Source organism: Geotrypetes seraphini, chromosome 11 (assembly GCF_902459505.1).
Source record: "Geotrypetes seraphini chromosome 11, aGeoSer1.1, whole genome shotgun sequence".
In the NCBI taxonomy this organism is placed as follows: Eukaryota; Metazoa; Chordata; class Amphibia; order Gymnophiona; family Dermophiidae; genus Geotrypetes; species Geotrypetes seraphini.
The window spans coordinates 129402973-129420624 of record NC_047094.1 but is presented as its reverse complement, the minus strand read 5'-3'; the positions used below and the strand labels follow the sequence as shown (position 1 = coordinate 129420624).

Here is a 17652-nt window from a genome sequence, read left to right as displayed (position 1 = left end):
GTACTCCCCTTCCCTTTTTAACTTCGGCGCCCTCTATGACGTCACGTCCTAGGCGCGGGTCCTGGAAGCGACGTCAGGAGAGAGCACTGAAGACGACGCGGGAAACAAGCTGGCAGCTGTTTGCGCCGCCGTTAAAAAGGTACAGGGGAAGGGGGGGCCGAGAGCAGGAGGGGGGCTGGAGGCAATGGGAGACAAAGCCCAGTGTCACAAACAGTGGTGTAGTAAGTGGGAGGTGGGGCAGGGGGGAAGACCGCCCCAAGCGTCATGTTGGTGGGATTGCTGGCACCCCTCCTCCTCTCGCAACGCGCACGTCCCCCTTCCGTTTCCCATATCTCTAGTTGTTCGCCTTCCAGGTGCTACGCATTGAAGTGATGTCAGAGGGAGAGCCACTGTGGTTGCAAGGAGCACGTTGAAGTTGTTACTCGAGGCAGTGAACAACTAAAGGGAAGGGGGTACGTGAGATTGGAGGGATCGGGGAAGGAGCGCCGGGGAAGGGGCGCCTCTCATCCTCGCTACCCCACTGGTCAGAAAGTATCAATGGCAATCGAACCCTAGCTTCCCCAAACGTCGGTCTGTTGCGCTAACCAATAGACCACTTTGTAGAAAGGGTTGGGTTCTTGTGTGTTCCTTAGCAGTCATCAGTGATGCGACAGAGGGAGGAGAAAGCCAACGCTACTGGAGGGAGGTTTGCTGCTTTCGCTGGGAGGGTCGGAAAGGTTCACTTGGGGGGGAGAGATAGGAGGGTCAGCAGGGGTTCGGCTGGGAGGGGGAAGAAGCGGTCTGCCTCGGTACTCCAAGGCCTGGCGCCATTACCTTTTTCGCCCCTCCTGCCCCCCCCCCCCCCTTGGTACGCTACTGCTCTCCAGCTCTCCTTAGTTTGCCGGTTTTCTTTTTCGGCGACCGGCACGCTTTCAAAGAGCCGCGCATGCGCGGCTGCTCAAAGTTCAATCTTCTGCTCTGCTGCAACTTCCTGTTTCCGGTTGGGTCAGAGCAGAAGATTGAATACTGAGCAGCCGCGCGTGCGCGGCTTTTTTGAAAGCGTTCCGGTCGCCGAAAAAGAAAGCCGGCAAACTAAGGTGAGGTGGAGAGAGGAAGATGGTTAAACGATCGAGCCGGCGTGCGGGTGGGTGGGTGGGTGGGGGCTGCGGGAACTGCACAATCCTTTATGCCTCACTGCGGTGACAAGACCATTCACCGCTCCACGGGGCGGTGATGGCCTTGTCCCCGTAGAGGCTGCTAATTTTCATTCCCCGTTTTTGGCGGGTTACCCGCGGCTAAACGCAGTAGCCGCGGGTAAACCGCCACCGTGTCATTCTCTACTCACAACCTCAGGGTGCCGAGGCAGCTGCTCTAATCACTAGGCCACGCCTCCACTCTAATATATTACCCATATCTGGAAAAGAGGGTTTGTTATTTATATAGATTGAATGCATATGTGATATTGTTTATTTATTTAGTTGTGCTATTTTTTCAATTGAAGTTCAAGGAACATTACATTCAGATACAGTACGTACTTCTGCAAATTTGTCCCCGTCCCGTCCACGTGAGTTTTGTGACTGTCCCTGTCCCATTCCTGCACGCTCTGCCTTAACTGCACAAGCCTCAAAAACTTATGATTTTAAAGTGTTTGAGGCTTGTGCAGATGAGGAAGGAGCTTAGGCATTGGTGGAATGAGGCATTATGACATCATAGTCTGAGCTCTAGAATGTTGCTACTTAGGATTTTAAAGGGTTTGAGGCTTGTGCAGATGAGGACGGAGCTTAGGCATTGGTGGAATGAGGTATTATGACATCACAATGTGAGCTCTAGAATGTTGCTACTTATGATAAAGTGTTTGAGGCATGTGCAGATGAGGACGGAGCTTAGGCATTGGTGGAATGAGGCATTATGACATCACATTCTGAGCTCTAGAATGTTGCTACTTATGATTTTAAAGGGTTTGAGGCTTGTGCAGATGAGGACGGAGCACAGGCATTGGTGGAATGAGGCATTATGACATCACAGTCTGAGCTCTAGAATGTTGCTACTTATGATTTTAAAGTGTTTGAGGCTTGTGCAGATGAGGACAGAGCTTGCAGGAATGGGGCAGGGACAGGAAAAGAACTTGAGGGGATGGGATGGGAAAATGAGATCCCATGGGGATGGGGACAGATTTGTCCCCCCTGTCATTCTCTATTCCGCAACAATATGTAAAATGCATTTTATGTGATCTCTGATGCCTACGTATATCCCTAAAAACATAAGGAATAAACATTTCTGAATGTCTAAGGACAACATTTTTTTTCTTTACAGCTTAATGAACAAGCCAAAGTGGACAAACCAGTTACCGTGGACATAATATTTGCCAACCCTCTGAATGAAGATGTGTCGGACTGTGAATTGGTGGTCGAAGGCAGTGGCCTGGTAGAGGACCAGATCATTACAAAGTGGGTGGCTCAGATGGTGTAATTTCTTAAAAGCTGTTTCTTGTGTATATGCCAGTAGCCATGCAATATGGCACATATAACATCTCTCTGCCCATACTTATATACGACTCTGGTGTAGGAATATTTGATGGTTGAATGTGGGCAAAGTATGAATAGAGGTGGTTTAGAGTTGCGTAAATATACATGGTTCAATCATGATAGTGATTTCTGCTGGATTTACATTAATATTTTATAAAGACACAGAGAACTAAATTCTATAAATGACACAAAAAAATGGCACCCGAACAAACAAGTGCTATAAAACTAGTTTTTTAGCCCGTTACATTAACGGGTGCTAGAATTACCTCCCCCCTGTCCAGCAGCACCCCTTACCTGATCCCCCCTGTCTAGTAGTACCTCTTCTCCCTGCCAGGGCAGACTCAAAAGAGAAGCTCCGCCCCCTTCCAGCAGTCTTGCTGAAGATTTTGATGCAGGCACGTGGTGGTCTGTTGGAGGGCCAGGCTGCTGTGTTCTTGGCCGAGGAACCTTTCCTTCGGGGACAGTGGGCGCCTCGTCTCTGGCCAGCGAGCTCATCATGCACATCTTCTTCTTGTCCCAGACTGGGTGCGGGCCTCAGCCACCTGTTTGCGCCGGCGCGTGCACCTCTTCTACCCAGCGCAAGCGCCTCTTCCACCCTGCATTCTTGTGCCGCCGCGGCCGACATCCGACTCGGGCCGCCGCGGTCGACATCCGTCTCGGGGGGGGGGGAGGAAGAGAGAGAGCGTAGAGGCGGCGACGGCAAAGTTACTGTAATGGAGCACTGGTGTGACGGCGACGGCGGCGGGGACGGCCAACTTACAGGAAGGGAGGGAACGCGGGCGGGGATCGTGCGAATAGCCACCGCTGCGTCTTTCAACAGGACAGACCGTAAGCCACGCATGCGCACTTCCTATGTGTCGCTACAGCTCACGGAAAACCGGCGCACACTTAGGAAGTGCGCATGCGCGGCCTAGCGTTTTATTATATTAGATGAAGACGCAAATAGGCAGTGAAAAGTCACGTTTAATTTATACAGATGCTCAGACATTTTTATGAAGGCATCTATCCCCGGATGAAGCCGACTATATGGTGAAATGGGCACCATCGGAATTAATATACACAGATAAGTGTCCCTTTGAGGAATATAATTTTCAACATTTGCCCTTCGAATATGCCATGATAAACTGGAGTGAGAATGAATAATACAATAGAAAGGAAAAACAACCCCACAGGCAAACTATAGGAACAAAAAAGATGGGGGGACAGTACGGACAAATATGTTTATTTGAAATGTCAAACCAATTTCAGTTACTGGTTCACTCATTAATCATTGCAAAACTGGATTACTGTAACAGCCTATTTACAGGAATAACTCGGAAAGAATTGAGACGTCTTCAGATAATTCAAAATGCTGCCATCAAATTAATAACAAAAACTGGGAAATATGACCATGGAACCCCTTTACTTCGGAATGCCCATTGGCTACCAATCAATCAAAGAATTTCTTATAAAAATTCATTAGTAACTTTTACAATGATTCAATCAAAATAACATAACATGACAACAAATTTCTAGCCCGCATAACCATAAGTTCTATGCGGTTTACAAAAGATTATACTACAGAAAAGAAAACGTATCGGTTTTATGACGAGGACAGAAATAACTAATTCACTGATAAATATCTCATTCCATACGAGCCATCCCAGACTCTTAGATCAGCTGACCGCAAATTGCTTATAATCCCCTCCCTTCGAATAATAGGAATTAAATTCCTTTTAATACCTCTGTAAATGGCATTGTTTTTATCTTGGAAAACAAGGAAACACTGCAGACAATCGGGCAGGACATAAAGAACCCACCGCCGAAAACTAATTTGCCCTGCCGCTCTGCTCCAGTAGCGGCCCAATCCTGGTGCGGAGACCGACGGCCCAGAACTCCGGCGTCTCCTGCACCGCGGCTCCCAGGATGCGGCGGCCACACTCCCCCTCCCCCGCCGGAGACGCACAACCCCCCCCCTCCCGTGACTCGACCAACCGGCCGCGCACACCGCGGCACGGACTGCACCCGTCAGCGGATGGACGGAGATTCCCCCTGTCGTGTGCGGCGGCCCCCCTGAGACGCTCCTACCTCGCAGGATCCGAGGGAGCGTCTCGGCGGGCCCTGGCAGGCTGCGACACAATAATGGAGAGTCGGGGGGGGGGGGGGTGTGTGCTGCGCGTCACTCCGTAGGAGTGAGTGCACGCCGGGAGCAGAGTGAGCCTGCGATGCACGTGGGGAGACAAACCTGGCAATTAGGAGACACGTTGCCATGGTCTCCCGCGATCTCCCTTCTGCTCGGGGACTGCTCCTTACCGCGTGTGCAGCGGCCCCACGTCCCAGCCCACACTCGCTCACAGGACACTGGAGCCGGAGGCGCCCAAAGGACGCCCTGCCAGCCTCCAGCTCCGCGGGAGCGCTCCAGCAAGGTGAGAGACAAACAAATTGCTGCAGTGGGTGAGCGGAAGGGAAGCCATGTCCGCCTCGTGTGATGCTGGATCGAGAGGGGCGACCTCCCCTCCGCTCACCCCTAATCTATCCTACCCTCCTCCCCCTCCCCCCCCCCTACCCCCAGCCGATTGCCCTAATCTATAACAGTAGATCTAAATTTTCAGAATGCCCCCAACCTGCCTAGGCCCCTCCCCTGGCCACACCCCCTTATGAGTTGTGGGCAAGACAATTTAGGTGCACACTAGGCAGATCCGCTCACAAGTCCTAATTAGTGCTAATTAACATCATTAATTGACTAAGGGCTGATTCATGAATTTGTTTATACACAGGTCTGAGATCTGCACCCAAATATGGATGACTTTTACAGAACCTGGAAAAGAATTTGCGATGCCAAAATGTTTCCTATCAATCAAAGGTTTTGTATTTTCATGTCTTTTTTTATTATTATTTTTAGGGTGCCATCCCTGAAGCCAAAGGAGAGATCAAAATGTCAGGTTACAATTACCCCCTACAGAAGTGGCATCAAGCAGCTGATGGTGGACTTTTCCTCTGACAAGATCAAAAACGCAAAGGGATATCTGCTGATAGATGTAGCACCGGACGAATCAGAGGAGCATCAAGAGCCTTAGTCTGTCAAATGACTAATATTGAAAACATTAATTTATTATATTAGAGCAAACAAAAAAAAGTTAATATATACCTTTTAACTTACCTCATTGCCTATTTAAATAAATTGATATAAAACCCTTTATTTTCAGTCTTACTTCATGGCCTTTTTTTATTTAATGTGCTTTTAAAGAATGACACGGGGACAAATTTTTCCCATTCCCTGCAGGAACTTGAGTTCTTTTCCTGTCCCTGCCCTATTCCTGCAAGCTCCGTCCTCATCTTCACAAGCCCCCAAACACTTTCAAATCCTAAGTAGCAACATTCTAGAGCTCAGACTGTGATGTCATAATGTCTCATTCAACCAATGCCTAAGCTCCGTCCTCATCTGCACAAGCCTCAAACCCTTGAAAATCCTAAGTAGCAACATTCTAGAGCTCAGATTGTGATGTCATAATGCCTCATCCCACCAATGCCTAAGCTCCGTCCTCATCCGCACAAGCCTCAAACACTTTCAAATCCTAAGTAGCAACATTCTAGAGCTCAGACTGTGATGTCATAATGTCTCATTCAACCAATGCCTAAGCTCCGTCCTCATCTGCACAAGCCTCAAACCCTTGAAAATCCTAAGCAGCAACATTCTAGAGCTCAGATTGTGATGTCATAATGCCTCATTCCACCAATGCCTGAGCTCCATCCTCATCTGCACAAGCCTCAAACCCTTTAAAATCCTAAGCAGCAACATTCTAGAGCTCAGATTGTGATGTCATAATGCCTCTTTCCACCAATGCTTGAGCTCCGTCCTCATTTGCACAAGCCTCAAACACTTTCAAATCCTAAGTAGCAAGTGGATTGAACAAGGATGGCGAAGTGAGACTGATGAAAGCAGGATCTCACTTTCCTCAGCATATGAAAGCTAAAGAAGCATTTTTTTTACCAAGGAGTTGAGGTGATCATTGAAGGAGAGAGAGGAGTCTATGATGATGCCTAGGACTTTGCTTGAAAACTCAAGCTGAAGAGTGGGGCCAGAAGATAGTGGGATGGAGGTGGGTAAATGATCTAATGTTGGGCCAAGCCAAAGTAATTTTGTTTTGGATTCATTCAGTTTCCATTTGTACAGATTGGGCCCAGGATTGGAGGTTCATTATACATGCGGATATGTTCTCAGCGAGGTTAGTGAGGTTCGAGTATAAGGCAGGTAACAATAAGTTAAACACAAAAGAAAAAACAAAACAAAACAATGAAAAGCTATACATTTCTCCCTCCGTATTCACGGTTTCAGCATTCGCGGGTTCAATTATTCATGGTTTTTAGGTTAGCGACCAGATTTCCCTCCTGCACTATTCACTAACCTCTCCTGTGATCCGCTTCGAATCCGTGCATGCAAATGAGGAGAAACGCATGAAAAGTAGGCAGGGACGCGATTCATTGGGCTGGCTAATCAACTCCAAAAGCGACTGCTGGGGATCAGTCGTTCAGTGGTTTTCGACTGCATATCCTGCTCTCTGCCCCAACTCAAGCACAAATCTCCTGCTGTCTGCCCTGAAGTCCTGCCGCCCTTCACTGCCCCGAATCTCCCCAAAGTCCTGCCACCCTGCACTGCCCTTCCCTGCCCTGCGAGCCCGTGCTTTAACCCGCGGATTTAAAGCAGGTTAAAACTACGGGCTCGCAGGACTCAAAACTGCTAAAAAAAAAAAAAAAGATCATGGCTCCGATGGGCCATCTACAGATTGTCTGCACATGCGCGATCCATGCAGGCAGATGGAGGCGTTCCTTCGATCACTCCCATCTGCATATTTTACTTTCGTGAATTCCGGCAGGTTAGTGAATCCGACCCTTAATCCCCTCATGGCCCCAGGTACATTAGAAAGGCTGTGAGCCCACCAGGACAGACAGGGAAAAATGCTTGAGTAGCTGAATAAATTCATGTAAACCATTCTGAGCTAACGGTAAAGAAGACGGAATAAATAAATAGCCTCTGACCAGAGCTGGTATTGTCACCGCCTATGCCAAAGATTAATGACTGTGGTGTCCAGACAAATCCTTTGTCTAGAGGGCAAACTTTGGGACAGAGATGTAATTTTCAGAAATACGGGGTTAAGCCAAGGGAACTAGGGGGGGCGACATGACCAATGCGGCAAATGCCAATGGTGCTCTTCCACTATTCAAGGTAATAGGTGGAAAGTACCGGATAGAGACTTGACATTAAGGACAAAGGATGACACAGATTGTAGTTCTCAGGACGTCGTTTATGTGATCGTTTGTCCGTGCGATCTCATATATGTGGGACGGACTAATAGGAGGATAAGAACTAGACTCACCGAGCACAAGTCGCGGATTGTGAACAGGGTCATCCAGGCACCCCTAGTACAGCACTGGTTTACACACGGTCATACGGTAGAAGACATTAGATGGCGGGTTATCAAAAAGATCACGGGGAGGGATGGAGGGAAGGATCAAAGGAGATTAAATTGGAGTGAACAGAGGTATATTTTTTTACTGGATACGGTAGAGCCTAGGGGACTTAACGGGGAAATAGAGTGGATGGCGGTGATTGGATAATCTTCTAGCCAATGAGGATGGGGGGCGGGAGCATTTCAAATGTAGACCATGATGAATATAAAGACGCCGGGATTGAGGCCGTCGCCATCTTTCTCTTACACTTTGGAGTCGGATGACGACAGCACACTCGGTGAGTCACATTGAAACAAGATTCTGTGAAGGGATTAGGACAGGTAGCTGGGTACGATTGGGGTTTTCACAGCGCTGTTCCTTACTTTATGTTTTGCAGGGGGACCCTTGATACAGCATTTCATGCGAAACATGTCGGGTCAGACTCCTGGGTTTTGGCTGTATTTCAGCTAAGTACAAAAGCAACCAACTAATGCATAAGCACTTTATATTTATATTTATTTACTTAAAGTGGTAACACAACATAAATTCACGATTGATATAAAAAGTTTGTATAACATAAAAAACACGCTAAAGAAGAGGACAGCCAATGATGAGGCACCACGTAAAACTTCTCGCAAATTGAAACGGTTTTTGCGGTGGAGTGGTGGGGGCTGAGGCTTCCTTTTGACTATATACAACTACTTAGAGTCCAGAACTGCAGACACATGTATATAAAAAATACATGTGCATAAGTCAGAGCTGGTATTGTGATGTCATAATGCCTCTTTCCACCAATGCCTAAGAGTCAACCTCAGCAGTGATGTCACAATGGCTCAATTGTCCTATACTCGGCTCCCTTTTACTACATTTTGATTTCTAGAGTGGCGCAGTGGTTAAAGCTTCAGCCTCAGCACCTGAGGTTGTGGGTTCAAACCCACGCTGCTCCTTGTGACCCCTGGGCAAGTCACTTAATCCCCCCCATTGTCCCAGGTACATTAGATAGATTGAGAGCCGACAGGACAGACAGGGAAAAATCGTTCTGAGCTCCCCTGAGAGAACAGTATAGGAAACTGAACAAATAAATCCCCTAGTTTTTGCATTTTTTTGAAAGAGTGAAAAATCAATTCACTTTTATCCATTCTATATCACTTAGGATTTTGTAGACTTCAATCATATCTTCCCTCAGCCACTTTTTTTGTTTGTTTTTTTGTTCTTTAAAGGTTTTACCACCTACAAAAGACTCCCATTTTCTGAAGGAAAATGAGGCGCCATCATTCGGTCCAATTCTTTTTAACATGGAATCATTTCAAATTTGTCTGTGATTTGGTCCGTTCCCCAGTCTTCTGCACAATTGCGTTAAGTCTGTGAAGGCTCTCTTAGCAGATTAACGTTACTAAAAGCCACGTGTCAACAATAAATCATGTCAGTGTGACGGGATTATTAGCCTAGAAGTGTGCAAACATCCATCCGGGTGGCAAAATTGAGGATTAAAAGTCTTTGTGACAGGTATACAAGCCAACTTCACCTCCAGCTAATACTGAAGGAGTGCCATAGCAGAATGTAAGAAAAGAACATTTGAATTTCAAAAGAATACCTGGTGCCTAAAAAAAACACAGCCGCAGGGCTGATACTGGAGATAAAAAGTAATGAAGAAACATAACAGCCCATGTCAAAAGACTGCCATAAACCTTAGGGCCGTTAACCTTGTGAAAAAGAGGAAGTCATTTTACGAAATTAAAACCAGGACCCTGCCAAGGTACAAATCTTGGGGCGTGCCCAAGTTGGCGTGAACTTTCAGGAGATTCAGCATTATGCATAAGCTAAGTTATTTGACGCAGAAGCAAAACCGTGCAAATTATTGGCCTGACAACCACATGAATCCCAGGGATTTGCATGGGTTCGAGTGGCAATCTGCTATGGAGCCAATATTCAAAGCAGTTTAAACAAGCGGAAGAAGCTCCTGGTCATTTACATAGCTTGGAGGATCCTAAAAAAAAAACAAACAGGCAAGCGGCAGAGAATGACACAGGGACAAAATTTTCTCCGTCCCCGTGGGAACTCATTTTCCCATCCCATCCCAGCAAGTTCTTTTCCTCTCCCTGCCCCATTCCTGCAAGCTCTGGCCTCATCTGCACAAGCCTCAAACACTTTGAAATCCTAAGTAGCAACATTCTAGAGCTCAGATTGTGATGTCATAATGCCTCATTCCACCAATGCCTAAGCTCCGTACTCATCTGCACAAGCCTCAAACACTTTAAAATCATAAGTAGCAACATTCTAGAGCTCAGACTGTGATGTCATAATGCCTCATTCCACCAATGCCTAAGCTCCGTCCTCATCTGCACAAGCCTCAAACACTTTAAAATCCTAAGTAGCAACATTCTAGAGCTCAGATTCTGATGTCATAATGCCTATTTCCACCAATGCCTAAGCTCCGTACTCATCTGCACAAGCCTCAAACACTTTAAAATCATAAGTAGCAACATTCTAGAGCTCAAATTCTGATGTCATAATGCCTCATTCCACCAATGCCTAAGCTCCGTCCTCATCTGCACGAGCCTCAAACCCTTTAAAATCATAAGCAGCAACATTCTAGAGCTCAGATTGTGATGTCATAATGCCTCGTTCCACCAATGCTTGAGCTCCGTCCTCATCTGCACGAGCCTCAAACACATAGGGCTCCTTTTACTAAGGTGTGCTAGCGTTTTTAGCACACACAGGTTATTACCGCACGCTACGCGGCTAGAACTAACATCAGCTCAATGCTGGCATTAAGGTCTAGCGCACAGAGCAATTCAGCGCACGCTATTCCGCGCCTTAAAGCCCTAATGCAGCTTTGTAAAAGGAGCCCATAGGAACATAATAAATGACGGCAGATAAAGACCTGAACGGTCCGTCCAGTCTGCCCATGACAAATACAGTAAAACCTTGGTTTGCAAGCATAATTTGTTCCAGAGATCCACTGTTTATCCCACGCTTTTTTAAATTCCACTTTACCACTTGCCTCGGGAGGGCATTCCAGGCATCCACCACCCTCTCCGTGAAAAACAATTTCTTAACATTGCTCCTGAGTCTTCCTCCCTGCAACCTCAAATTATACCCTCTAGTTTTACCATTTTCTCTTCTCTGGAAAAGATTTGGTTCTATATTAATGCCTTTAAAATCATAAATGGTTGAAGCTTGTGCAGTTACGGCAGAACTTACAAGAATGGGGCAGGGACAGGGACAGCGACAAAACTCGCAGGGACGGGAGGGGGAAATTGAGTTCCTGCAGGAATGGGAAAAAAATTTGTCCCCGTGTCATTCTCTAGCAAGCGGTCGGCTAGTCAAGTTTCAGGCTTAATTGAGCTTTGATAAAATCGCTTTTTTCATAGATTACAAAGCGATGAACAATGAAAAATAAAAATGGAGGAGTAAAACAATTTGGGGGGAATCACAGACGTATTTTCGACGAGAGGGAAATGGAGGGAGGAAGTACAACTTGGTATAAGAAAGGGAACAGAGAAGGAATAAAACAAAAGGGCATTTGTTTGATCAATGCTTGCCTGCTTCGAGTGGTAATGTTGAATGGACTCCAAAGGCAAATTCATTGACGGCATCCCTATATAGGTACCCTGTTTCCTCAAAAATAAGACCTATCCCGAAAATAAGCCCTAGCATAATTTTTAAAGATGCTCCTAATAAAAGCCCTACCCCCAAAATAAGCCCCAGTTAAGATCAGCCCCCGAAGCCCCATTTCCCCCCTCCCTCGAATGTCCATGACTCCATCCCTGACACTAGTGCTGCCTGATTTGCCGAATGGACTCATCGATTCAGCAACCCTGCTGTCAAGAAATAGCATGATAAAGAAGGGGATCACGAGTAGATCGGCGGCCATCATAATGCCGCTTTACAGAGCAATGGTCAGACCACACTTGGAGTACTGTATCCAACACTGGTCTCCCTACCTAAAGAAGGATATAACCCTGCTGGAGAGAGTGCAGAGGCGAGCCACAAAGCTAGTAAAGGGTATGGAGAATTTGAGCTATGAAGAACGCCTCAGGAAACTGGGGAGGAGAAGACTGCGAGGGGATATGACAGAGACTTTTAAAATAATAAAAGGATTCGACAAAATAGAGCAAGAAACACCATTATTCACGTTGTCAAATGTGACTCGGACAAGAGGACATGGGCTGAAAGCGAGGGGCAACAGGCCCAGGACAAATGTCAGGAGGTTCTGTTTCACACAACGAGTGGTGGACGCTTGGAACGCTCTCCCGGAGGAGGTTGTGACGGAGACCACCGTTCCGGGATTCAAGGGCAAGTTGGATGCACACCTTCGTGCAAATCACGTTGAGGGATACAGGTAAAACAGGGTCTTCATCAGAGAGCACCTGACTTGGCCTCCGCATGTGCGGGTCGCCGGACTAGAATGACCTAGAGCAGGGGTGTCAAAGTCCCTCCTCGAGGGCCGGAATCCAGTCGGGTTTTCAGGATTTCCCCAATGAATATGCATTGAAAGCAGTGCGTGCACATAGATCTCATGCATATTCATTGGGGAAATCCTGAAAACCCGACTGGATTGCGGCCCTCAAGGACCGGAGTTGCCCATGTCTGGTCTAGGCCAGGGATCTCAAAGTCCCTCTTCGAGGGCCGCAATCCAGTCGGGTTTTCAGGATTTCCCCAATGAATAGGCATTGAAAGCAGTGCATGCACATAGATCTCATGCATATTCATTGGGGAAATCCTGAAAACCCGACTGGACTGCGGCCCTCAAGGACCGGAGTTGCCCGTGTCTGGTCTAGGCCAGGGATCTCAAAGTCCCTCCTCGAGGGCCGCAATCCAGTCGGGTTTTCAGGATTTCCCCAATGAATATGCATTGAAAGCAGTGCGTGCACATAGATCTCATGCATATTCATTGGGGAAATCCTGAAAACCCGACTGGATTCCGGCCCTCGAGGACCGACTTTGACACCTGTGACCTAGAGGGTCTGATTTGGTGAAGGCATTTCTTACGTTCTTATGAATGGTAGGACTTTAAATGAAATTAGCGCCTGTTTATAAGTTGTTCTATGGAAGATGAAGAAGCAGACACTTTGAGAGTCAGTTAAAATCCTTTATTGCACATCACATAAGAAGAGGTGCCTGACATGGCTGTGTTTCACCCAGTGGGGCTGCTTCAGGGCGAGAGGGGGGGGGGGGGGGGGGGGGGGAGAGAGATCAGACTTGTAAATTGCCTGTTTGGTTACACATTCAAAGAGGTTTACATATACAAAGGTATATTAGAGAGATTGTGAGCCCACCGGGACAGGGAAAAATGCTTGAGAACCTGAATAAATTAATACATTACATGACGGATTTCTATTCCGCCTATACCTTGCAGTTCAAGGTGGATTACAAAAGAATTGACTGGACATTTCCAGAGATGTAAACATTTCAGAGGAGATTACTGGACATTTTCCAGTGAGGATGCAATTTTTTTTTTTTTTTTGGGTAACTGGAATTTTCTGGATGAAGGTGAGAGGTTGGTGAAGTGAGCTGGAGGTAGGTAAGGGAGTTAGGATTTTTGGATGAATTTTTTTTGAAGAGCAGGGTTTTGATTTCTTTGCGGAACGTTTTGAAGTCGTCCGATGTTGTCAGCAGGTTGGTGACGGATTGGTTGAGTTTTGCTGCTTGAGTTGCCAGAAGGTTATCGAACATTTTCTTGCGATGTGTGCCCTTGAAAGGGGGAAAGGTGAAAGGGTTAGGGGTTCTTCTGTGTCTTTTTGAGGAGATCTGGTTTAAGCGGTTGGTTAGGTAGGATGGGGAAGAGCCGCGTAATGCTTTGAATAATAGGCAGTAGAATTTGAATTGAATTCGTGCTTGTATGGGTAGCCATAATATAAACTGTCCTGAGCTCCCTTGGGAGAACAGTAGAGGAAATTGAATAAATAAATAAATAAATATTTATTTATTTTGCACTTGGGGCCATGGAGGATTAAGGCCCGGATTCTGTAACCGGAACCATTGTCAGCGGCTGCCTTAACAGCAGCCGCTGATCACGTGTCAGTCACGCGATGCCGCTGGTGACAGAATCACACCCCCAGCAAAGGTAGGCACCGGAAATGTAGGCCAGGGTTTTCGTGGCCTATAGTTCTGGTGCCTCCCCATGATGTGAAACGTGCCTCCAGAGGGTTTTTTTAGGCCACCTAACGCCACTTCTGGCGTAAGCCGCGCCCACAGTGGCGTTAGGCAGCCTAAAGTGCCTACAGAAGCGTGATTTTTTTAGGTGCCGGTAGGTGTCTTGAAACTCATTTAAAACCTACCAGGGCCTAAAAAAAATCTGCGCTGGTTAAAGAATCCAGACCTGAGTGACTTGCCCAGGAATTCTATGAGCATCCGAGCAGTTATCGCCGCTGCCGGCGCTACACTTTAGTGAAGGAGGGGGTATAAGCGTCGGGAGCAGCGCGGAGCATTCAGTCTGGCTCCCTGCGCTCAGAACCGCTATCGCAAAGGGGGAGTTTTGAATATTTCCTTAATCGTAATGGCATAAGAGTTCATCTCGTCCTTGATGTGGGCTGAAAATATTTATTTATTTATTTATTTGATTTTTTTTTAGCCCGTCCTCCCAAAAGAGCCCAGAACGGGTTACAATGAATATATTGGTGCATTAAAATTATAAGTAAGATAGGTACTTAGAAATTCCCTTACTGTCCCGAAGGCTCACAATCTAACTAAAGTACCAGGAAAAATGACAATTAGAAGAGTAATAAAGAAAGAAAATAAAGATAGAGGAGAAAAATAAGAAAATAAACATACTAATAAGATTACAATGATCTAAAGGAATTTGAAAGGTTAAAAAGAGGGGAGATAAGAATAGATGCAGAGGGAGAACCGTTGAAGCAATAGAATTCTGGGGAAATTTAAATGATAAAATAAAACAAAATAAGTGGTAAAACAATAAGTGAGATTAAAAAATATATCATAAACTAAAAAGAAGTGAAAATAAAATCAAAACAGTCAAAACTGAAGTCCAGCTTGAACGGGCCCCCGAGCCAACCGTTGGTCCGATGACCGGACTGCAGCCCTCCTCCGTCGGCTCTCCCCTGCTGGAATGGGGGAGGAGCGAAGACAGTGTCAGGTGCCCCGCTGGAAAATATTTACTTTTGGGATATATTTGTTTGGGTTTTTATTTATTTATTTATAAGTTTTCAAGTATGAATCAGGCATAAACTTGTGCAGAAAGGAAATTTAAGACAATGAGAGATTCCGAAAATGAAAATTTTGTGCAACATGCAATCAAATACAGGCATACACTTGAATTTTAACTCAAGTCCTCAAATGGGATCCAGAATGGTAACGCAAATAATAAAGAAATAATTTCAAAGAATACACGGCTAGTTAACTGAGACTAACCCCCTCTTTTACTGTGATGCACTCTGATTTAGTGCACGTGATTTAGCGCACGTTAAATCAGTTTGCACACGCTAAATTGGTTAGCGCACCTTTGCAAAAGAGGGGGAGTAAGGCATCCTTTTCCTTTTACATAGCACTCAGATCTTATCTTTCTCCCATCGTGACAGTGATAGGAACGCCGACAGTTGAAAAGGCTCAAAAAAAGACAAATTTTTGCGTTCAATAATGAACCACGCATTTACATGGGTGACAAAGGTAAAATGTCGTCCCCGGTGCTATAACAATAATAGAAATTTGCGCCTCCTCCTTTGCGTATCTCTAGCCAAGTCTGGGAACATCTGTATTTGAAGACCTAAGAATTCTTTTTGCTCATTCTTGAAGAAAAGTCTCAGGGCCTGTTTCACAAAGCCACACTAGCTGCTGCCGCGCGGTAATGGCCCCGAAGCCCATAGATATTTAAAGGGTTTCGGGGCTGTTGCCTCACGGCTTTGTAAAACAGGCCCTCAATAACCATTTTTATCTGGTGTGAGAGCTACTGTTAGAAGTAAAGTTGCTGGTGTTACCAATTCTTTATCGGAAAGTTCCAACCAAGTAGATATATGAAGTTTGGCAGCCAAAGCAGTGAAGTCATTTCAAGCTGGACTTCAGTCTTGACTGTTTTTGTTTTTTATTTTTCACTTTCTTTTTAGTTTATGATATATTTTAAATCTCATTCATTGTTTTGCCACTTGTTTTTGTTTTTATTTTATTATTTAAATTTCATTTAAATTTCCCCAGAATTCTATTGCTTCAACGGTTCTCCCTCTGCATCTATTCTTATCTCCCCTCTTTTCAACCTTTCAAAGTCCTTTAGATCATTGTAGTCTTATTAGAATGTTTATTTTCTTATTTTTCTCATCTATCTCTATTTTTATTTCTTCATTACTCTACTAATTGTCATTTTTCTAGGTACTTTAGTTAGATTGTGAGCCTTCGGGACAGTAAGGGAATATCTAAGTACCTATTTTACTTATAATTTTAATGTACCCTATTGTCTATTTTTCTGTAAACCGCTTAGAATCCTAACGGAGTTTAGCGGTATATAAGAAATAAATTACATTACATTACATATATTAACTGGTTCACGTTCTGCTTCCTGTTGCCAATATTGTGCCTTATTTGTTAGATACTTATGTGAATGGAGGTACTGATTCCTCAGGAACCTCCAAAATGTCCAACAAATACCGCTTCAACATTTCCCTAGGAGTTAACATTGTGACGTTTTTAAGTTTTTTTAAGTTTATTAGGATTTTATATATTGCCTATCAAGATTATCTAAGCGGTTTTACAATCAGGTACTTAAGCATTTTCCCTCTCTGTCCCGGTGGGCTCACAATCTATCTAACGTACCTGGGGCTCTGGAGGATTAAGTGACTTGCCCAGGGTCACAAGGAGCAGCACGGGATTTGAACCCACAACCCCAGGGTGCTGAGGCTGTAGCTTCAACAGCCGCGCCACACACTCCTCCAAGATTATTGGAGGACCCTAAGATTATTGTTGCGAGAAAAATTCTCTAGTGCCTCCAATTTCCTTCTTGGGTTTGTATTATCTTTGATTAATGTGTTATGAATTTGCTTAGAAATTTTTAACTCTTGAGGAATAGTTTCTTTTTTTAAATTATTATTATTTCTTTATTCATTTTCAGACTTACAATAAGTGTGGCAATATGTCCAAACAAATTAACAATAAATATATCACTTAATAATCATCAATGGTACAAATAATATGCTCTTATCACCCACCCTTTCCTATCATATAATCAAATATCTTGTACAATATGTAATAACTAGTATTTAAGCCCGTTACATTAACGGGTGCTAGAATAGATGTGTGTGTCTTTATTTCTTTTTTCTCTCTCTCCTCTTGACCGCTTTCTGTCTCTCTCTTTCCTCGGCTGTCAACCATCACCCCTTGCCTGTTCCACCTGTCCAGCAGTAGGCCTTCTCCCTTCCTTTTACCTACCCCTGTCCAGCAGCACTCTTTACCTGCTCCCCCTGTCCCTCTTCCCTGCTCCCCCTGTCCAGCTTCTTCCCTGCTCCGCAGTCATTATTCCCTGCTCCCCCTGTCCAAAAGCACTTCTTACCTGCTCCCCCGTTCCTCTTCCCTGCTCCCCTGTTCCTCTTCCCTGCTCTGTCTGTCCAGCAGCACTCCTTCTTTTCTCTCCCTGACCCTCTTCCCTGCTCCCCCTGCCCAGCAGCATTCCTTACCTGTGTCTCTCTTTCTCCATAGTGTTTTGTTATTTTTTAAAATCTGTCTCTTTAGCCCCCTGTCCTTCTGTGAATGTCTGTGTGTCTCTGTCGTTGTGCAC

At 45.5% G+C, this 17652-nt stretch overlaps 1 protein-coding gene across 2 annotated transcripts in view; it reads left to right on the top strand.

The window, feature by feature from the left end:
• Nucleotides 1-5682, top strand: part of LOC117369429 (protein-glutamine gamma-glutamyltransferase E-like) — a 43915-nt gene extending 38233 nt beyond the window's left edge. For both annotated transcript variants that reach the window (XM_033964002.1, XM_033964003.1), the window contains 2 exons: nucleotides 2293-2426; nucleotides 5386-5682. In XM_033964002.1, the coding sequence (XP_033819893.1) occupies nucleotides 2293-2426; nucleotides 5386-5560 (309 nt within the window). In that variant the 3' untranslated portion in view covers nucleotides 5561-5682. The remainder of the gene's footprint in view (nucleotides 1-2292; nucleotides 2427-5385) is intronic.
• Nucleotides 5683-17652: the final 11970 nt, after the last annotated feature.